Source organism: Nyctibius grandis, chromosome 6 (assembly GCF_013368605.1).
Source record: "Nyctibius grandis isolate bNycGra1 chromosome 6, bNycGra1.pri, whole genome shotgun sequence".
Lineage (NCBI taxonomy): Eukaryota > Metazoa > Chordata > Aves > Nyctibiiformes > Nyctibiidae > Nyctibius > Nyctibius grandis.
This window is the reverse complement of record NC_090663.1, coordinates 48,316,115-48,339,877: the sequence shown is the minus strand read 5'-3', so window position 1 is coordinate 48,339,877 and position 23,763 is coordinate 48,316,115. Positions and strand designations below refer to the sequence as shown.

Sequence of the window (23,763 nt, the reverse complement as noted above, 5' to 3'; positions counted from 1 at the left end):
AAATGTTATTACGTTCACTTTTCTGTCTCAACAGCCAATGTCAAATCTTCTAACTATGTCAACTACAGTGTTCTTCCTTCCTACTTTTCTTTTTTCCAAACATTTAAGGTGTAACAGTTGGAAATAAAGTGTGTGTATATATACTTGTAAGATTGACATTCAGTGAGTTTGGAGATTAAATGTAGCTCTTCTGCTTCCTTTTGGCAATAGAATTAGATGTTCACATTATCAGTCACCAGCATACACTACTATACATATCCAGAAAAAAACCCAACAAGATTAGGGCAATAAGATCCAGAAAACAAACTTGTTCTTGAAGTACAATACCTCCTTTTCTTCCTGAAAAAATTTTCCCTCTTTATCACATGCTTTAGTGGTCATTATCCAAGAAAATGCTGAATGAGCTTTTAAAAGCCATTAACTTTTTTTATTTTTTTTTTAACTAAAAACTGTCATTCTCCTGTACCTATTTTATTTATGTGTGATTAAATAATCTGAAAATTTCATTCTTTTCTCATGGCATTACGTATCATGAAAGTTAAATAAAATGTTTTCATAAAAGATTAGTTTGTTGAACTGGCACTCAAGTAAAATGGATATAAATTAAAACCTTAACATGTGAAAAACTTCCTAGCTTGCTGCACTAAGAGAACAATGCAGTTTAAAATGGTTTTAAGAAGAGGGAAAAACAGCAGAAAGACATTCCAATAAACAGGGAGGAAAAAATCCACTGATATCGTCTGAATGCAAATAATGATTCTTCATGAATATAGAGCTGCGGTTCTTAATTCCAGGTTTTGTCTCATCAAAACACAAGTTTTGTATTTAAAATTCTGTAATGTTTTACCTGAACTTCTATCAGAACGTAACAGCTGATAAATAAAAATCAACGGTTTCATATTTCAGCTCATTGTGCTAGACTTTGCACCATCAGATAGGAAACCACTGCCCCTTTCCAAGCCTTCAATCCCATAATGGCAAGAGGTCACAAATAGATGTAATAGACAACAGGACAATGAGGAAGATGCAGTAAGGTCAACTGGCAGAAGTATGGAATTCTACATTATTTTTCAGAATTGTCCCACCATAATCTGCTGTACTTTTAATTGCATAAACAAGTAATTTCAAAATGTTTGAAGGGATACTGTCTGCTTGCTCTACTGATAGCCACTACTATTGGCAGCTGTTCTGGTTAATCATATGCACATCATAAAGAGAACACATCTGTTATTTTACTCTTTTTTCTCATAACTCTAATGTATAAACACATGCTCTTATGCTACAGAGTAAATCTATAGCATTATTACTATGTGGCTGCTGAGCCACACAAGTTTTTAATTATTAATTTTATTTAAAAAAAACCCCAGTGTTAAAGTGAAGACAAGGTTAAGGTGATTTACTTTTTGCTCAACTTCCACTATCAAGCAGAATAAAAACATTTAGGCACATATTTCCTTTTAATTTTATTCTTATTTTATAAGAAATTCTGATTTGTTGGGTTTATACAAAATGTAAGTATATACAAACCTTAATTTATTTGTGAAACAAAGAAAAACTCTTTTTTTTTCAAAGTTATCTATTGCTTGCTTCAACTATTTTTAAAGTAATTATGTCAATACAAATTCTACCAAAATTCCATTCTGGTCTTATGTGACAGGTACTTTAGTTTCATTTCAGGTTAGGTTAATACAACAACCAAGTATTTATTTTTATTAATATTAAACTATTATTTATCAGCTAAAAGTCACAGCTGACACTTTACTTTTGGTCACATATGACCATGTTAGCTTGCTGTTCTTTAATTTATTTTCTATAAATCTTTATAACGGATCATGCTGAAGTCCTTTTCCATAGCCCATTAACTCAATCCAGTCTACACTAGTAGGACGAAAAAATGGTTCATGAGCTGAATTGCTACCCTATACTTTGAAGTTTGAAATAGTCTTTGCCTACGATGCTGTCAACAAGTATAAACTTGTTTAGCTCTGCCATAAAATAAAATGTCAGCATAAATTATCTCTGAGGAAATTAGGTAAATAGGTACTATTCAGTATAAGATGTGACAGGAAGATTCTATTAAAGTTGCATAAAACCTTTCAGAGAGAATTTAGGCCATAAATCACAGTCAAAAGGCTTTTAGTCTCATTCCAAGTTCTAGACAGTGGGGATGGCTGGTTGCTCACGATGGCTATAAACCTGTCAAGTCAGTAGCATTCAGATCACATAACTCTTGTTAGATGACAGGACCATGACATTACATAAAAAAGGCACAGTTAGAAATAGATCTACTTAATGGCATGAAACAGGTATATTATTTTTTTAATTTAGCCCCAATACACAGCACAGGAGGCAGATAGTTTTTATCCTGCTTTGTGTGACTAGGTGAAAGAATCTGTAGGAGAAGTTGCTTTGCAATATATGATAATGTCATAGTGGTTGAACTGAGTAACACAAGAATCTGTGATTGATGACCAAGAGTAAAAGCTACTAAATATTAAAATATCATCAAGTACAGTCAAATTGGTCTTGAAAATGCCTTAATAGCATTACTTGATAACTTTCTATCATGACAGTTGTCTCCCCAAGATGCACACGCATGTCTCAATAAAATTTAGAGAAATACTTATGAAGTCATATTAATCAATGGCAAACTAAACTGCATTTTATAAAATGAAATTTTAGAAAACATTGAGAGAAATTAAAATAATTCTGTTCTGTAAAAAACAGAAAATAATATAAACAACTACAAACCCACAGAACTGTTTAGCTTTAAATGAACAGCACATGTTTTCATGATCTATGACTCCAGTTTGATAGGATTATGCTAAGTTGAAACAGAGAGGAAACCAAAGCAGAACTGAGAAAAAATGTATTTTCAAAGTTATTTTACTTTAAAATATTTTACTAGTAGTGAAGATAAGAATTTTAAGTATCTGAAAATCACCCCTGAAAATATTTCCTTGTCTTTGATGATCATCTTTTTTATTTTCCTGTTTTATCTACTGTCAGATTTTCTTCTTTAGATCTGTAGATTACACTGATATACTCTATTCCATTATCTCAATTAAATATTTCCATGCTAGTATAACTTTTCCTTCCTATCTTTTTTAAGCTCACAAAACATTTATTTGTCCTACTTAGCTATGCATTATATTCTATATTCAGCTAACATTACTTTGACTAAAATTTGAAATTTGGATCACTTCTATTGGTCCTAATACTACCTGAATGTATCATAAATAAATAAATAAATACATCCCACAGATGGAAGTTGCCGTTTCTTCTTCCTCTATTTGTGATTACTATTATACTTTGTATCAACAAAAAAGGCAGTAACATCTTGCCCACTCAACCTTTCTCATAAATACATTGTCAAGATACACTGACAAATTATCTTTGTTCTATATTTAAATTCCTCAGCTTCCACACAGTGTTTCAACAAGAGCAAGCTGATGATATTGGTTTGCCTTATAGCTTCTAGGAGTTGGGTTGATCCAAATCTGTGTTCATGATTATCGAAGGGAGTCATCAACATAAATCTGCAGTGCAGCTGTCAATTTGTGTGCGCATGTTTTAAATGCTGCTAAATCCAGTAGTATGGAGGAGAAAGCAATCAGTTAATAAAAGATTTGAGAGTTCCTTAACATGCGTCTGGATGTACTGCAAGCTAGAAAATGAAAAGCCACTTTTATCAGTTCCTGCAGAGAAGCTGGAGTGCTAGAATAAAGATCCTGTTTACAAAAAGAGAGAAATAGCTGTCTTTAAGAAAAGTAGTAGTGTTAGTTAACTTAACATCCCATTTTTGTGCTAATAGAAGAATTTCCAGCAGCTTAATATTCCTTTACACCAATGCAGCAGCAAAGGCCCTGGAAATCACCACAAATGGCTGCTAAAGTTAGAAGAAAAGCATTCTGATACCAGAGCTACTCAAGGTTTAAATTGTGCTAATATCAACCAGATTTTATTTTTTTAACGTTCCACTGACAACATTCTTCTATAAAAATTTTTGTCTTGTATTTGCACAGAAGCAGGGTAATAATTGAAAACGGGCTGATTAAATACTTTCTGCCTCACAAAGGAGCAAAAAAGAAGGTAAATGGTGTGTAGTCAAGACGAACATTTAAAATAACCAGCCCCAAATGAAGTACATAAGAATACTTGCTAAAAGTTGTTTTGAATGTTTGGTCTAGTGCTATTAGTTTTGAATAAATTTCAGAATATATCATAAAGTTCAAGAGGAGTACCACTACATATTCCTCTAATAGGTCCCCAGCTCCCTGAAACTTAATAACGCAAGTAGCTGCAGGCTAGTTAGACTGGGGTATATGTCCCAGACACAAGAATATACAACACTCGCACAGAATTCAATTCAGCCAGAAATCAAAGGACGAAAATATAATTATAGGTCAGCTAATACACTTTAATGGAAACCAGGTCTTCTCAAACAAACCTGATTATATTCTTTGATGCAATTATAAGTTTGGTAATGTAAAAATTCATGTAGATGTCACCCAGAATTTTGCTAAACATCTGATTTGTTACCATGGAATATTCTGATTGAATATTAGAGTTCTACAATAGTAGTAAACTACATGTTAATTGAATTAAAACTGTCAAACTGATTAATCTGAAAAAAAAAAGTAGTTTTCATGGTTAAATCATCAGTAAAAGGTGAAGAAGGCAGTGCTGGAATGTGTCCAGAGCAACGGTTAGTGAGTCTTGTCTTAACCATTTTCATCAATGATCTGTAAACAAACATAAAATAATTTCCTAAAAAGTTGAGAATTACCTCTTATGATAAATAACAGAGTTTCAAAGTTGATCGAATTACTTCGTCAAGTACACGTCTAAAATAAATTACATTTTGATATAGCCAAATGCAAATTTAGACATCTAGGGAAAAATAATGCAGACTATGTCTATACTGTGGGGGCTCAGACAGATGGGAAGAGCGGGATTGGGAAAGTGAGGCCTGACAGGATATAGGGCACATGGCAGATAAACAAAGAAACATAAATTTCCACTGTTGATACTAATGCATAAAAGTGAAAGGGATCAGTGGATTTGGAGGTAAAATGTTGCCAAATATGTATTTCTCTCTTCAGAACATTAAAGAAACAAATAATACATTTGCTTCTGCTAAGAGGAGTTCCCATTTTTTAAGAAAACTGTACCAAAACCAATTACAATCCTCAAGGTAAAGAGACCTTCTGAGACCAGTGGTAACTGTCTTATTATGAGAAACTTCTATTTAGCGTGTGTGAGAGAAAGTAAACAATATTTAACAATGGTATATTCATAGGGCAAGAATTCTAAGAGGTCAATTTATTGGAGAAAAAAATCACAGAATTACAGAATCACAGAATGTTAGGGATTGGAAGGGACCTCGAAAGATCATCTAGTCCAATCCCCCTGCCGGAGCAGGATTGCCTAGACCATATCACACAGGAACGCGTCCAGGTGGGTTTTGAATGTCTCCAGAGAAGGAGACTCCACAACCTCTCTGGGCAGCCTGTTCCAGTGTTCGGTCACCCTCACTGTAAAGAAGTTCTTCCTCATATTTATGTGGAACCTCCTGTGTTCCAGCTTGCACCCATTGCCCCTTGTCCTGTCAAGGGATGTCACTGAGAAGAGCCTGGCTCCATCCTCATGACACTTGCCCTTTACATATTTATAAACATTAATGAGGTCACCCCTCAGTCTCCTCTTCTCTAAGCTAAAGAGACCCAGCTCCCTCAGCCTCTCCTCATAAGGGAGATGTTCCACTCCCTTAATCATCTTCATGGCTCTGCACTGGACTCTCTCTAGCAGTTCCCTTTCCTTCTTGAACTGAGGGGCCCAGAACTGGACACAATATTCCAGATGCGGCCTCACCAGGGCAGAGTAGAGGGGGAGGAGAACCTCTCTCGACCTGCTGACCACACCCCTTCTAATACACCCCAGGATGCCATTGGCCTTCTTGGCCACAAGGGCGCACTGCTGGCTCATGGTCATCCTGCTGTCCACTAGGACCCCCAGGTCCCTTTCCCCTACGCTGCTCTCCAACAGGTCTGCCCCCAACTTGTACTGGTACATGGGGTTGTTCTTGCCCAGATGCAGGACTCTACACTTGCCCTTGTTATATTTCATTAAATTTCTCCCCGCCCAACTCTCCAGCCTGTCCAGGTCTCTCTGAATGGCTGCGCAGCCTTCCGTTGTGTCAGCCACTCCTCCCAGTTTTGTGTCATCAGCGAACTTGCTGACAGTGCACTCTATTCCCTCATCCAAGTCATTAATGAATATATTGAATAGTACTGGTCCCAGTACCGACCCTTGAGGGACTTCGCTAGACACAGGCCTCCAACTGGACTCTGTCCCATTGACCACCACTCTCTGGCTTCTTTCCTTCAGCCAGTTCACAATCCACCTCACTACCCGATCATCCAGACCACACTTCCTCAGTTTAGCTGCGAGGATGCTGTGGGAGACCGTGTCAAACGCTTTCCTGAAATCGAGATAGACCACATCCACAGCTTTACCATCCACCGGGTTACGTCCTCATAAAAGGCTATCAAGTTGGTTAAGCATGACTTCCCCTTGGTGAAGGCATGTTGACTGCCCCTAATGATCCCCCTATCCTTGATGTGCCTAGAGACAGCACCAAGAACAAGTTGCTCCATCACCTTTCCGGGGATGGAGGCGAGGCTGACCTGTCTATAGTTACCCGGGTCCTTCTTCTTGCCCTTTTTGAAGACTGGAGTGACTTTCGCTTTCCTCCAGTCCTCAGGCACCTCTCCCGTTGCCCACGACTTAGCAAAGATGATGGAGAGTGGCCTAGCAATGACTTCCGCCAGCTCCCTCAGCACCCGCGGGTGCATCCCATCAGGGCCCATGGATTTATGGACGTCCAGGTTGCTTAATTGGTCCCTGACCCAGCCCTCATCAACCAAGACAGACTCCTCCTCTATCCTGACTTCTTCTGGGGCCTCAGGGGTCCGGGGCTCCTCAGGACAACCTCCAGCAGTATAGACAGAGGCAAAGAAGGCATTCAGTAACTCCGCCTTCTTTTTATCCTCTGTCTCCAGGGCCCCCACCTCATTCATCAGTGGGCCTACATTGCCTCTAGTGTTGGCTTTACCTGCAATGTATTTGAAGAAGCTCTTTCTGTTGTCCTTGACCTCTCTTGCAAGGTTTAATTCCAAGGAGGCCTTAGCTTTCCTAATTGCCTCCCTACATCCTCTGACAATAGACTTATATTCCTCCCAAGTGGCCAGCCCCTCCTTCCATGATCTGTACACCCTCTTCTTCCACTTGAGCTTGCCTAGCAGTTCGCTGTTTAACCATGCAGGTCTCCTGGTACCCTTCCTTGACTTCCTACCTGCTGGGATGCTCTGATCTTGAGCTCGGAAGAAGCAGTCCTTGAATGCTAACCAACTATCTTGGGCCCCCTTACCTTCTAGTACCCTGTCCCGTGGGATTTCCCCTAGCAATTGCTTGAAAAGGCCAAAGTTGGCCCTCCTGAAGTCCAGGGTTGTGATTCTGCTAGCTATTCTGTTCCTGCCACATGAGATCCTGAACTCTACCATCTCATGGTCACTACAACCAAGGCTGCCCTCAACCTTCACCGCTTCAACCAGACCCTCCTTGTTAGTGAGGATAAGATCCAGCAGCACTCCTCTCCTGGTTGGCTCATCCACCATTTGCATCAGAAAGTTATCATCAATGCACTGGAGGAACCCCCTGGACTGAGGATAGCTGGCTGAGTAGGCCTCCCAGCAAATATCAAAATGAGACTCAAAGGAGGAAACCGAAGGAAAAACTGACTTCAAAATGGAAACTAAGCACTATTCTATATTAGCAAAACTGATTAATTAGTAAAGCAAAATACAAAGAGAAATGAGGGATTCTCTGACTCTTTGTGTCTCTAACTCAGGTAAATGCATTTCTGAGAGGATACGCTTCAGGCAGACAAAGCATTAGATCTGTATTCAGGCAGGACAGGATGCAATTTAATGTCTTGTGAAATGCAGAAGATAGATTAGAGTCAGATGAAAGACTTCCATCATGCTTAAATATAAGAATACATGAAATACCTGTTCTGAAAAATCAAACTACATTGGAATGAAACCAAAACCAGATTTTAAACTACTACGTGTATTACGAATGCTATTACACCTGAGACTCCTTCCAACACAGCAGAGTTGTCTCAGGTTTTATTAGAAGAGCATGACGGTAGGAGAGACTTTGCTGTCTTCAATGAGATTTAGACCAGGTTGTTGATCCCCAGAATGTTTTTGCCAGTCTCTGCAGGGGTTATCCAGCTATCACCCAGACCAGCTATCTCATTCTCAATAGCTTTAACTGCAAACTTGAGGGGAAATGGAATTCACAGCACAAAAAGAGTCTCCAGTCTCTAAAGAATTAAACAGCACAGTTCTTGCATTCAGAAATATTTTAGATGCTACTGTTGTAGGAGTAGGATGTACAGATCTATCCACTGTACATGCTGCATGGCTCTTGTTGACTATGAAAGTCATGATACTTTAAAATAAATGTTCTGAAAAGGTATATAAGCCTATAAAGAAGACACAAGAAATACAGAGGTAATTAGAATTTTTGTTTTCTTTATGAATCTAGGATGCTAATACAGAAAAGACTAATATCTAGTGGGAAAAGCAAAAAAAATCATTTCACATTTGTATTAAATATCATAAGGATCATAAGTAGTTTCAGTTACAGTAGAGCATTTTCATGAAACATTTACTTTCATCTTAAGGATGAATATTCTCAGATTACAATATAGCTTTTCCAACAGAGATTAGAAAATCTAAAAATTCTCAGGCAAGGTCCCGCTGCGAAGAAGGCGGCAGAACAAAGACCACATTATAAAATATATGCATACCAGGAAGAAAATTAATGGGAGAAGCAGGCTCATTCAGCCTGGAGAGGACAAGGCTTTGCGGGCGCCTAATAGTAACCTTCCAACACCTACACAGAGGTTCTCAAGAAGACGGAGTCAGGCTCTTCACAACTGGCTCTGCAGCAATTGATAATGTTGGAAAAAGCAGATAAACTTTCACACACACAAGCCATTCTTCAGGTCTGATATAGAAGCAGCATACTTCAAAGCCTGAAGAAGAATTACTGATAGTTTAATTAGTAAAACTGCATTTAGACACTTAGAACAGGGAAACCAACTATTTTCTGTCAGAGGTGGTCAAAATGATACATGAACAACTAGATAAAGAAATGCTATCAAAATTATCTCACACTATAGACTGTTTCTACCTACAAACCTTCTTTTGACTATTTTTTTTCATGTTTGCAGATTTTCCTTTAATATTCATTTATACTCCAATATGCTGTCTTACTTAAAAAGGCAAGTTAAATAAAATGTTCCACTTTAGAAACATAGAAAGTTCAGTCTTCTCTTATATCTCCCTTATTTGTTTTAATTGGTACTAGAAGTAGTGTGGATTAAAAAGGAGCAGCAGTATAAGACTTACACCGTTGCTGTGTGACCACAGAAATTTAATGACAAGACATGAAAGTGACTAGATACTCCTGGATACAACTCCACACCTTACAGAGGATTATTATGTAGCTTTTAAGACATCATTTTGCCCTTGTGCTCCCATCCCTTTCTCCTCCCATTCTTTCTCCTTCAGTGTTTAAGTGTTCTCACTAACCTGTTGTCTTCCACCTCTTGCTGCCTGTGTCCTCCCTTTCTTCCTCACATCATTGGCCTCTTCCATTGTCCCTCTCCCCAGGTCTCTTTCACTTCTTAAATTTTACTCAGTCTTATTCCTCCTTACCTACCTTTCCCTGGATGCTACTTGGAGGACCTCTCAAGGAGCCAAGAAGAGCCAAGAGCACAAGAAGAAAGTTATCCTCACTTTCACATCCACAAAAGCCCATGGAGCAAAGAAAAAGCAGTTACATTGAGAATCTACTCTGTTCTGGTAGTCCTAAAGCCTGGGTCTACTGAGTGCGAATGGCATCTTCAGAACTCTACCTAACTCCCAAGAAGTGTCCACCCACTACATAAATCACCTATTGCTTGGAGATTTTTACTGTGTCAAACACTGAAGAAATTATTATTTTCATTGCAGTATGTCCTAGTGATAATCTCATTGCATGAACCACCAATATCAAGTCCCAGATTGTGCTGTAAGAAGCTTTCAGTAAAATTACTATAGCTTTTTTAACATGAGTAAAATCATGTTTTCCTTCTAATGTCTCTTTCAGGAGTGGCCATAGTATATTAGCAGAAACATTAAAAATTAAAAGAAAAAAAAAAAAACTGTTGTTTGAGACTGATAGCAATAATGGAATGTTTCAATCTAATTAGTCGACATCAGAGGAATTAAACAGGATCTGATAACAGACAGCACCAGGCATTTATCACCAATACTTTTAACAGATGTTTACATAGGTATTATAAACTAAAAATTTCCATTACAATGTCACAAATCTAGCAAAATGTGTGCATGCATTTGGACACAGATGTTAAGTATATAGAATTTCAGCTACGGAATGAGTTAACTAGCAAAATCCAATGCTGAAGTTAAGGTATTTTAAAGAAAATAATGTAATTCCTCTCACCTGAGAAGGCCAAAACGAAAACATATTTTCAGAAGTTTTACTTTTAGTGCACATTGTAAAAGGCTGATGTGCTAAGAAGAGGCCATCTTTGTTTAGCCTGCACCGAGGACTAAACAATAAACATTGTCCTATCACCCATTGTCCCTTCCCCAAATGAGAAAGGGAATTCTGAAAAGGAGGGAGACTTGTAGGTTGAAGTTAAACAGATTTAATGAAATCAATATAAATGACAACACAAAAGAGACAAAACTATAATTATCTACAGAGCACCAGCAAGTTGCTCCAGGAATAGCAATCATTGGAAACGATGAAGAGGGAGAAGGGAGGAGAGGCAAGGAGAGCAGGAAAAACCCCTCCCTCTTCCCAGCAAGCTCTCTCTTTTATAGTGAACTTGATGTCAATGATACAGAATACATCTGTAGGCCTGCCTGGGTCAGCTGCCCTGGGTTTAGCTGCTAATGGCCCTGATCACCATGGCTGGCCACAAACTGAAGCCAAATCCCAATGAAACCAGGACAGAGGCCACAATATTCTTGTTAGTTCTTTATTATTCTTTAATAATGTCATCCATTATTAAAAATTTTACCTATGTGTGACAGAACAATGGTTCATTGTTCAGTGTTGGCATCTACTGAGCAGATCTGGATGACAAAGCACTTTCACAGTATTTTCCATTCACTTCCACCTCAAATTACCATCTTGATGATGAATCATTATCATTAAAGCATATTGACTTTTTTTGGGAACTGGAATCCAAATTTCTGAAACTGGAAACTTTAAAATAAACAATGCCCTGGGACCCCTAAGTCATACTCTACATTATATATTTTTATTTTTGCTACTAGCATCACACTTCGCATAATTCTGTATAGGTTTGTCACTCTAATTCTTCTCTGTTTATAATACAGACATATGCATTAGATGCCTCTGTAATCAATGTTGTGAATTTTGAAAACCTAGCAATCTGCTAACATTTTTAGGCACACAGGTGAAGGAAAGCTTCTCTTATTATTTAAAAAAATCTATTTATTCATAATGGCACTGGTTTTAACTTAGGCAGAGGTGCTGGAAAATATAAGATTTTCTCTCAGGAGCTGTTTACACTACCCATCCCCAAGGGAATGAGCTAGCCCTGCCCTTTCTGCTACATATATTAAATTTTTCTCAAAGCACTGTACTGAGTTTTCCGCATAACAAATTTGGGATGTGTTGAAAAGGTGATTCCACAGATAACTACCAAAAATTTAGGTTATTATGCAAAGTAACATTAAAAACCAAAAGCTTTCATATGCATATAAATAATGGGTCAGATAAGTATAAAAGTGAACATTTCCTTTAACTATTAAACTTTCTAGGAAATAAAATACATACACTGGTAAAAATGGAACTGTGTTCTGCATTCATTATGTGACTTATAAAATTACTGTCATATTCAATGCAGAGCAATTATAGTTTATATTTTAGAGCTCCACTGTAAAAGTTCTCACTACCCTCTCAATAGACAATCAACTCAATGTTCTGAAATGCTTTTATTTTGCTATGATTTTTACCTTGTGTGACATTTAAGAAGTAGACAAGCCCATATTAACTGACAAGCTAGTGAGAGCCTGTTCTACTTTTGTTCAAATCAATATCCTAAGATTTCCAGAATGGAGTACTCCAGTAAGGAAAAAATAATAGATTAAAAAAATAAACATGTCTGCTTTATTCTCTTAAAGGAGGATAAAAGTAAAATTATTTATAAAAATGTCATCTATGACAGGTGTAGTTTATATCAGATCATATGAAATCACTTTACATCACCAGAGATCTTTAGAATGTAACATGTGACCTAATCAGCAGGCTTTAAATTAAAGTAGTGGTTACACCGTGTTTAAAATGTGTCAGTGGGGAAACAAAGGCCCACTGTTCTATCCAGGTGGTTTTACCCATGTCATTTTCTTCCCTAATAATCCCTCATTTGCTGTGTGAACCAGTGTTTCGGGAGAAATATAAAAACAAGCAGAGAAGAGTTAATAATAAAGCCCTTCTACTCTTAATTTGAGTTTTCTAATGCTAGCAACTCCTCCCTGTATAGGAACTTTTTTCTTTTTTAAACAGAAGCATTTATCTAAACAGTATCTATACAATTTTGTACCTGCAAAGGCAGCTTATTCATGTAGTTTTTATACTGATATTGATAGTAATTGCCTTTTTTTATTAGTATGTAACTTAGTCTTCTTGAATGTACAAATATGTGTTTCTGAGCCAAGGTAAGCGAATCAGAATACCAGAGTAAGCATCTCATGTAAATATCTGTTGCACTTATATTTGAATGATACAATTATGCACCTATGGATTATATGCGTATTTACACATCTACCAATTTTTAGGAAACCATGTTCAGACACCAATGAACACAATGGTAAAATGCCACCCTTCAACATACAACACAGAACTTGAAGAGTAAATTATTTTTATAGGAAGGAAGGAGACTGTGTCTTTTGAACATATTATCTTAGAAATAATTCGGTTTATATTCTGTCTTCCTTCATTTACATCTTTCATGACACCAGTAGTCATCATAACAATTTATTGCCAGCAGGTTTTAAAGCATTTGTTGCAAGCAGTGTTCATGGCATAGCATGTGCTTTGCAAATCCTGTAAAGTTAGCTTATCTAAAATTATTAGATCACATTACAATTCCTGAAAATGGTATTTTGCATAGGTGTGGCTATTCCTGAATAATCACTGCAGATCAGGTCTGCAGAGGACACAACAATTATGTAACTAAAATACTTGGAAACTGGACAGTTGGATATAAAAATTCCATTGTTAAGGTCAAACAAGTCTTAACCAAGCCTAAAAAAATTCTAGTTTGTCGGGTTTTGTAATTTGGCAACATTCACAACATTTTTCACAGACTGCAAAAGGCAAATAGAGGTGACCGAGGTACTTCATATCACCAGATTACTAGAAATTCAGCGTGATCAAACAACTTATTTATCCTCAGCTGCCTTCTCAGAAATGTCTGGGCAGTCATTTTCATGACACTTAAAAATAACACGTTAAGACTTTTGAAATGACAGTTATAATTGGTATTACTGAAAGCAGCTAAGTAAAGATAGTAACATTTGGAGTATAAAATTTTCCTGCATGGAAGATATCCTCTGAAATGTTTAAAGCTTAATAAACCTATACATAACTGAACTCAGTGTCTTATGACAGGAAATGTCAGGCAGACTTGCAGTGCTACTAATTCTGCCTCTAGTACCTTCTGTCAAGTATTCGTCACTGCTGAATAAGCTTCTAGATAAACAGGAACGCCCTAAGTTAATGCAATCAGACTCACTAGTAAAATAACTATCATTTTACTAGATATAATTCTAATGAATATATAGTATTCATTAAAGTAACAGATTTAAAAGAAAAAAACACAACAAAAAAGCAAAACCAGGTGAAGTGTAAACTCAGGAATGGATTTTTCTGAGCAGAGGAGAGAAAGAGAAGGGGAAAGAAGTATCAAGGCAGAGAAATAATAGGCGAACAGGGTTTATAAGACCCACTACCATTCAACAGAGGGTAAAGCATCACACTGAGCTCCCAGCTTAGCAAGTGAATGTGGTCACTGTTGCTTCACATTTCTGGAGAGCCACAGTTATCCAAGTACAAGAGAGCATGGGCAGGCTGGACAGATCTGGAACTGCTGAGCACTCCAGCACGTGAGATCAAGTCATGTGTTCACACTCATGTCATGAACCCCAAGTTTGACTCTTGGTATATCTCAAGAACACGCAAGAAGAAAGACTGGCAAAGGTCTGCCTCCCATACCCCCATCAACTGCAGAAAACACACTAGGACTATTGCTTTGCCTTGTTTAGGCATCCAGTTCCCTTTTCCCTTCATATTCCCTTCATATGCAACAAATCTATCATAAGGAAACTATCCAAATTTAACAGCGATATGAAAAATATCTCAATTCACAGAATGAATCTGAGATTTCATTTTACTTCTAAATAAACTTCAGATTATGCACACTGCCTTTGGTGCCTCTTAGATACCATTATTTAAACTTTCTCTTTTTTTTAATGTTATCTACACATACTAATTTTAATTTATTTAATGTTTCACAGTTTTTAATAGTGATTTAATGTTTAAGTGAGGGCTACATGTATTTTTATACCTCTCATAGTACTTACGGGTCTTTCGAGCAGAATCTTCTACAAAAAGAGAAGAAATGTCTTCATCCACCCCTGCTTCATTCTTTGCAATACAAGTATATGCTCCTGTATCTTCATAACGCACATTGCTAATGTGAACCTCACTGCCATTTGCTGAAAGGAGAGGAAACATTCAACATGCAGACATGCTACAATGCTTTCAGATTATACATTCAGAAGGCTTTCTCAGCTCATACTAATTAAACCATTTTCATTCCTGAGTTCATAACTTGGAAGTATGCCAAACTAATCCAAAGGTATTCAACTGGCTAGTGAATTACGTACACTATTATTCATCTCACAGATATCCGGAATACCTCAGCTGATTTTGCACTTCAGAGACAAATACAAATCTGAGGGTTTATACATGTTTAAATGACTATGTTTGCCTTTTAAATGAAGTAAATATTACGTTTTTATTATGTTGCATTTGGTCACCTGACACTGTTACTGGCTTTACGCAAAATAACCCAGGTTTCCATGGAACATAATGGGCTAAAATTTCAACGTAAAGAATAATTTTAATACAATTATAGTTTCTAGTAACCAGAGGCACCTGGTTTTGTTTTATGTGAATGCAGTGTAACAACAGAAAAAACAGGTGCATTGGAATTTTACACCTACATCAATGTAGCAGTCTATGGAAATTGCTTGAGAAGTTGTGCGTCAGCTTGAGTAGGAATGTCAACAAACAATTCAGGTTTCACAGGCAAAGGTCTTTTAAATAATGTGATGTGAATAATGATGTGACCAATGATTCATTGCATTTTAAGTATAGCATGCTTGTTCAACTGTAAGGTCTATTTTATAAAACCAGCTTTGTAAGTATTCTAAAATATGGACTAGAAGAGGCACTGGGTTATGGTGTAATACTCCTTCTAGACCATCTTTTGCTTGAAGCTAAGGAATAGATAGTTTAACTCGAGAAAAACTCAGGGAAAATGCAACGAGATTTTCAAAATTTTATTTCAAATAAGTATATTCAAGAAAATGGAATTAAATGTATTTTGCCTAGAGAAGAGCCATTCTTATTTATTTATCATCAATATATAATACAGAGGTGAGGGGAAAAAAATCCACTCAAATCCCTGCATGAGAAATTAACAGAATGCTGCTATGGAAGAGGAGTCCACCACCTACTACTCATAGCAGAAAGTGTTTCTGCAAGGCAATTGTTCACATACATCCAGAAGAGAGGGGCATGAAAAAACAGAGGGCTATGACACCTACAGGGAAGGTAAGACTCTCTTCAGAGAAGCATTCGTTGTGTGGCTGTCCCACTGTTTCTTACACTGCAGCCTGATTGCTGTCCTACCCTAATACACATCCTGGTTTTGCAGATGAATGAGAGAAGGTTTTGAAGGGAACACTGGCAGCATGAGATATTTTTTTCTATGGCTGATCAAAAATCACCAGAAGGACTGCAGAAGCTAGACGGTTTTGTGCTGGGCAGGGTGCTGGGCAGATTAATTGAACTTGTTGAGCCCTGAAGATTCATAGAAACATAGAATGTCCTGAGTTGGAAGGGACCCACAAGAATCATCGAGTCCAACTCCTGTCTCAGACACCTATGTGTCTGAGGGCATTGTCCAAATGCTTCTTGAATGCTGTCAGGCTTGGCACCATGACTGATTCCCTGGGGAGCCTGTTCCAGTGCTCCACCACCCTCTGGGTGAAGAACCCTTTCCTAATATCCAACCTAAACCTCCCCTGGCATATCTTCCTGCCATTCCCTCGAGTTCTGTCACTGGTCACCAGGGTGAAGAGGTCAACGCCTACTCCTCAACTTCCCCTTGTGAGGAAATTGTAGACTGCAATGAGGTCTCCCCTCAGTCTTCTCTTCTCCAGGCTGAACAGACCTAGTGACATCAGCCACTCATCATACGGCTTCCCCTCTAAACCCTTCACCATCTTTTTGGCTCTCTTCTGGACACTCTTTAGTATCTTCATGTCCTTTTTATACTGTGGCGCCCAAAACTGCACACAGTACTCAAGGTGAGGCCTCACCAGTGCAGAGCAGAGTGGGACGATCAACTCCCTCAACTGGCTAGCAATACTATGCTTGATGCACTCCAGGACATGGTTGGCCCTCTTGGCTGTCAGGGCACACTGCTGGCTCACGTTCAACTTGCTGTCGACCAGAACCCCCAGATCCCTTTCCACAGGGCAGCTTTCCAGCCTTTCGTTCCCCATAAACTGGGCTTTATCGTTGATTTCTTTGTTGTTCCTTTAGTTGTTTCTTTTGTGCAGGAGCTTTGCACTCCCCTGGAGGTTTGCTGATACCCCTCAGAAAACAACACATCCATTTCAGGTATTTCTCCTGTCCTTTCCACCATCAGGTCACTGAGTCTCACTGAGATTCTTATCAGTCAAAAAATGTCTCTTTTCAACTGAGCTGCAGCAAAGGTAAAGTTTGGTCCATGTTCTCATTGAAATTTAAATCTGGACTCATGAAAAATGACTAGATTAACAACAATGCACTAGAAAAAAGCATTGCTTCCCAATTTAAATATTAGTGTTGAATACTCATTGAATGGCATTAATATAGTTGTAGTGACAAATTCTAATGCTGGGTTGGGACTGGGTCTTGGGCTGCTTGCTCTACCCTGAAACTACACATTTTTGAATAGAGAAGAGCATAGCGGAATTTACTGGTAGTCCTGCCAGTAAGTACAACCATTATTCTAATATTCTAAGTATTCTAGCCAATATTCTAATTAATCTAATAAAGAAAAAACAGAGAAGATGTGTGTCTTGGAGAGTAACATCTGAAATGTTTTAGTATAGACTTCAACCCTTGGTTAAAACTATGTAAGAAGGACAGCTAGTATTGGAAAGGATGCACTGATAAAGTATTCGCAACCTGTAGAAAACAATAAGTATGCCCCTTTACCTTGAAGAGTTAGCTGTTTGGATAACTTCGGAGTGATATCAATTCCGTTCTTCAGCCAATCAAGTTGTGGGTTGGGAATACCTTCAGCATGGCACCGAAGGCTAGCTGTCACACCTGGCTCCCTTGCCTGGCTCTCTGGATAGACTCGGATGACTGGTGGAACTAAAGGCAGGATACAATTATAATTCAGTGGAGAAGAGTATTATCTTCATTTTAAGAAAAACAATTATAAGCAATTCTAAACACTCCTGCAGCTATATATACCAGTGCAACACACAGATGTGGTATTAGGCACATATTCAGTGACATTCAATGCTGAACTCTGTCACAGTGAATTTATGAAGCAGAATGTTCTGTGAGAAAAACCTCTTTTCACTGCCTGTGGCATCAATGAAACAAGCCTGAATTCTAATTCAATGGTTTGGAGTTGAGTAATAAGATTTTTATTTTTCCTTAAATTTCTTTATAATATATGAATAATGTACAACCAATAAGTTATGAGGTGATGAGCAGAGATTGTAATTGTATTATTTCACAAATGTTTTAAAACTTTCATCTCCACCTTTCCCCTCTCTCCAAAACACCTATCAGCAATCCATTTTACCTTTATAAAACATGTAATCACAAACCCACATAACGGCTGAAGTTGAAATGGACCTCTGGATGTCATCTCGTCCAGCCTCTCTGCTGAAGCCAGGCCCACGTAGAGCCAGTTGCCCAGGACCATATCTAGATTTTAGAATATCTCCAAGGGGGAGACTCTGCAATCTCTCTGGGCAACCTGTGCCAGTGCTCATTCACACTCACAGTAAAAAAACTGTTTCCTGATGTTCAGACAGAAGCTCCTGTGCCCAGGGTACCATTCACCACCTTTACCACAAGGGCACATTACAGAATCACAGAATCACAGAATCAGCCAGGTTGGAAGAGACCTCAGGGATCATCGAGTCCAACCGTTGCCCTGACACCACCCTGTTGACTAGACCATGGCACTAAGTGCCATGTCCAGTCTTTTCTTAAACACATCCAGAGATGGTGACTCCACCACCTCCCTGGGCAGCCCATTCCAATGTCTAATAACCCTTTCTGTAAAGAAATTCTTCCTAATGTCCAACCTGAACCTCCCCTGGCGAAGCTTGAGGCTGTGTCCTCTTGTCCTATTGCTAGCTGCCCGGGAGAAGAGGCCAACTCCCACTTCACTACAACCTCTCTTCAGGTAGTTGTAGACTGCAATAAGGTCACCTCTGAGCCTCCTCTTCTCCAGGCTAAACAACCCCAGCTCCCTCAGCCGTTCCTCGTAGGTCAGACCCTCCAGACCCTTCACCAGCTTGGTCGCCCTCCTCTGGACTCGCTCCAACACCTCAACATCTTTCTTGAAGTGCGGGGCCCAGAACTGAACACAGTACTCAAGATGCGGCCTCACCAGTGCCGAGTACAGAGGGACCATCACTTCCCTAGACCGGCTGGCTACACTATTCCTAATAGAGGCCAGGTTGCCATTGGCCTTCTTGGCCACCTGGGCACACTGCTGCCTCATGTTTAGCCGGCTGTCGATCAGTACCGCCAGGTCTCTTTCCACCAGGCCGCTCTCTAACCACTCTGCCCCCAGCCTGTAGAGCTGCATGGGGTTGTTGTGGCCAAAGTGAAAGACCCGGCACTTGTTCTTGTTGAACCTCATGCCGTTGGTCTCGGCCCATCTATCTAACCTGTCCAGATCCCTCTGTAGGGTCTTCCTACCCTCCAGCAGATCGACACTCCCACCCAGCTTGGTGTCATCTGCAAATTTGCTGAGGGTGCACTCAATCCCTACGTCTAGATCATCTATAAAGATATCGAACAGCACCAGCCCCAGAACTGAGCCCTGGGGAACACCGCTAGTGACCGGCCGCCAGTTGGACTTTGCCCCATTCACCACCAATCTCTGGGCTTGGCCATCCAGCCAGTTTTTAATCCATCAAAGAGTCCACCCATCCAAGCCCCGGGCAGCCAGTTTGTCCAGGAGGATGCTGTGGGAGACAGTGTCGAATGCCTTACTGAAGTCTGGAGAGACTACATCCACAGCCCTGCCCTCATCTACTAAGCGGGTCACTTGGTCACAGAAGGAGACCAGGTTGGTCAAGCAGGACCTGCCTTTCATGAATCCATGTTGGCTGGCCCCGATGCCCCGATTGTCCTGCATGTGCCGTGTAATGGCACTCAGGATGATCTGTTCCATCACCTTGCCTGGCACCGAGGTCAGGCTGACAGGCCTATAGTTCCCTGGATCATCCTTCCGACCCTTCTTGTAGATGGGCGTTACATTTGCTAATTTCCAGTCAGCTGGACCTTCTCCAGTTAACCAGGACTGCTGGTAGATAATAGAGTGGTTTGGCAAGTTCATCTGCCAGTTCCTTCATTACTCTGGGGTGAATCCCATCCAGGCCCATAGCCTTGTGGGTGTCCAACTGGCACAGCAGGTCACTAACCGTCTCCTCCTGCATTACGGGAGGTTCGCACAGCCCCCCGTCCCTAACTTCAGGCTCTGGGGGCTGAGTCTCCTGAGGACAACCGATCTTGACATTAAAGACCGAGGCAAAGAAGGCATTGAGCACTTCTGCCTTTTCCTCATCCCCTGACACTACACTACCCTCCTCATTCAGCAAGTGGTGGAGGCTCTCCTTGACCCTCCTTTTGCTGTTGATGTATTTGTAAAAGCTCTTTTTGTTGTCTTTGACCGTAGCAGCCAAATCAAGTTCTAATTGAGCTTTGGCCCTTCTAATCTTCTCCCTACACGACCTGGCCACGTACCTATAGACCTCCTGAGTTACCCGACCCTTCTTCCAGAGCAAATAGGCTCTCTTTTTTTCCTCGGTCCACCAGCCTCTTAAACAGGCTAAAGTCTGCCTGCCGGAAATCTAAGGCAGAAGTTCTGCTCTTGCCCCTCCTTACTTCCCCCACTATCGAAAACTCTAACATTTCGTGGTCGCTATTCCCAAGACGGCCACCGACCCTCACATCTCCCACTAGTCCTTCTCTGTTCACAAACAACAGGTCAAGAAGGGCCCCTCCTCTAGTGGGCTCATTTACCACTTGCATGATCTTCACAGTCTTTTCAAAAACGAGGTTCTTTACCTTCACTGTTCCCACAACAGATCGCTCCTTTAGCATACAGTCCAGGAAGGCTGGACATGCTTCAAAAGGGAATTGCTAAATATTCAGGAGCAGGCTGTCCCGATGTGTAGGAAGACAAGCCGTCGGGGAATAAGACCGGCCTGGTTAAACAGAGAACTTAGGCTAGAACTTAAGGAAAAAGTTGTCCTCCACACAATCGAGGAACCTCCTAGATTTCTTCCTCTCTGCCATGTTGTATTTCCAGCAGACATCTGGCAAGTTGAAGTCGCCCACGAGTGCAAGGGCCGGCGACCGGGCGGCTTCTGACAGCCGCTTGTAAAACGCCTCATCTGCCTGCTCATCTTGGTTGGGTGGTCTATAACAGACTCCCACCGTAATGTCCGCCCTGACGACCTTCCCCCTGATCTATACCCATAGACATTCAACCTTGTCATCCTCACCATCTTCACAGAATTACAGAATCACAGAATGTTAGGGATTGGAAGGGACCTCGAAAGATCATCTAGTCCAATCCCCCTGCCGGAGCAGGATTACCTAGACCATATCACACAGGAAGCATCCAGGTGGGTTTTGAATGTCTCCAGAGAAGGAGACACCACAACCTCTCTGGGCAGCCTGTTCCAGTGTTCGGTCACCCTCACCGTAAAGAAGTTCTTCCTCATATTTGTGTGGAACCTCCTGTGTTCCAGCTTGCACCCATTGCCCCTTGTCCTGTCAAGGGATGTCACTGAGAAGAGCCTGGCTCCATCCTCTCGACACTTGCCCTTTACATATTTATAAACATTAATGAGGTCACCCCTCAGTCTCCTCTTCTCTAAGCTAAAGAGACCCAGCTCCCTCAGCCTCTCCTCATAAGGGAGATGTTCCACTCCCTTAATCATCTTCGTGGCTCTGCGCTGGACTCTCTCTAGCAGTTCCCTGTCCTTCTTGAACTGAGGGGCCCAGAACTGGACACAATATTCCAGATGCGGCCTCACCAGGGCAGAGTAGAGGGGGAGGAGAACCTCTCTCGACCTGCTAACCACACCCCTTCTAATCCACCCCAGGATGCCATTGGCCTTCTTGGCCACAAGGGCACACTGCTGGCTCATGGTCATCCTGCTGTCCACTAGGACCCCCAGGTCCCTTTCCCCTACGCTGCTCTCCAACAGGTCTGCCCCCAACTTGCACTGGTACATGGGGTTGTTCTTGCCCAGATGCAGGACTCTACACTTGCCCTTGTTATATTTCATTAAATTTCTCCCCGCCCAACTCTCCAGCCTGTCCAGGTCTCTCTGAATGGCTGCGCAGCCTTCCGTTGTGTCAGCCACTCCTCCCAGTTTTGTGTCATCAGCGAACTTGCTGACAGTGCACTCTATTCCCTCATCCAATGTGGGGTTCCCACGGGACAATGGTGGGAACGAGGTACTGAACGAGCTATGTCCAGGCATGTCCAGGGGGTGGTAATGGGGTGGTAACGAACTAGCCAATCATAATAAAGAACAAGGACTTTGGCTATGAGAAAAATAAGATATGGGGAAGTTGAAAAATAAGAAAGAATGCAGCACCTGCAAGATATAACTTTTTAGCATAAGCCAATCAGAACTAATATAGAGGTGTGTGAACAAAGCATACTAACCAATCATAATAGAAATGACATGTACACAGAGTGTGTACAAAAATAGAATAGTATAAATGTACCCTCAATAGAATAATATAAATGTACCCTCAGATACGTAAATAAATGAGATCTGCTTAACGATCATATTGGTCTGCGTGCGGTGTCTCCGTGCCCTCTCGCGTACACTGGTAAGTGGCGCCCGGGACAGGGACTCTTCGGCCCGGAGACTGCGGAGAAGCAGCGGACAGCGGACCGAAAGGGGGATGAGAGGAAGCCAGCTGTAGAGTGCTGCCCCGGCACTGGACTTTCGCACCGGCAGGAACGGATGCGGTAAGCCCGAGTGTTGCTAGCAAAGGAAAACCTGGGTAGGGCTTCCCAGGCAGCTGGGGGAGGAATGGGGTCTACCCTGACCAAGACAGAAGTGGCAGTGGTGAAACTCCTCCAACATATACTCTCTGAGAGAGGAATTAAATATGACGAAGCTGCGTTAAAGCAGTTACTGCTTTGGGCAAAAGACAAAGGACATTTTACAACCTTTAATGATGTCTTTGAAGTGCCTTTATGGGAGAAGATTGGTGACTGTCTCTGGAATGCGGTGTCAAGTGGTGATAAGGAAGCCTTTAAATTGTCTGCTACATGGAAGCTGGTTAGTGAAGCGTTAAAAGGAATAAAAGCAGAGAGAGAAGTTACACATTCAGCTTTTATGGCTTTAGGACCGCAGACGTCTACTACCCCCTCACTGTTTGCGGGACCAACACCTCCCACGGCCCCGGTGGCTGTACCGGTGGCAGCTCCTTTATCGCTGTCGGTACGGACGGCTCCGAAGAAAGCTGAGGAGCGGGGAGCAAGTAAAATAGATACAGCTCCATCAGGACTGATAGTGCGCCCTAAAACACGAACTCGATTTGGACTAACTGATTCAGACGCTGAACAGGAGATTTGGCTGAAACCCCCTCCGAAACCCCCTCCCTCTCATTGATCTCTCTATGGATGAGGCTGAGCAGGAGGACAAGAAGGAGGGTAAAACTGTTTCGTATCCACCTTTACCGGATTTGCTGTTTCCTGAGTCTGTTGAACAAAGTTTACATTCCGGCGCTAAACAACCACCGTTAAAGTCTCCAGTTACGGAGTCAGCAGTACCAGAGTCACAAGGACTTAAAGGACCGTTACCATCACGAAATGGACATGAACTTGACATGACAGAGCTTGGTAGACGACTGGAAGAATTAAAGACGGAATTGCACCAGCATCGTACAGCCAACGCCTCAGGACACGTGACTATGTCTCCCCAAAACCCCCCTCTGTGTTCGGGACAAGTATTAGGGCCACCTCAACCTCCTTTGCAAATCCCTACTCCACCTTTAGATCAGGGCGGG

General features: G+C 40.8%; 1 protein-coding gene across 3 annotated transcripts in view; it reads right to left on the bottom strand.

Annotated features, from left to right (window-relative positions):
- Positions 1–23,763, bottom strand: part of FSTL5 (follistatin like 5) — a 322,017-nt gene that overhangs the window by 51,612 nt on the left and 246,642 nt on the right. For all 3 annotated transcript variants that reach the window (XM_068403643.1, XM_068403644.1, XM_068403645.1), the window contains exons 8-9: positions 17,677–17,838; positions 14,763–14,897 (exon numbers count right to left, since the gene is read on the bottom strand). In XM_068403643.1, coding sequence (XP_068259744.1) covers positions 14,763–14,897; positions 17,677–17,838 — 297 coding nt within the window. The remainder of the gene's footprint in view (positions 1–14,762; positions 14,898–17,676; positions 17,839–23,763) is intronic.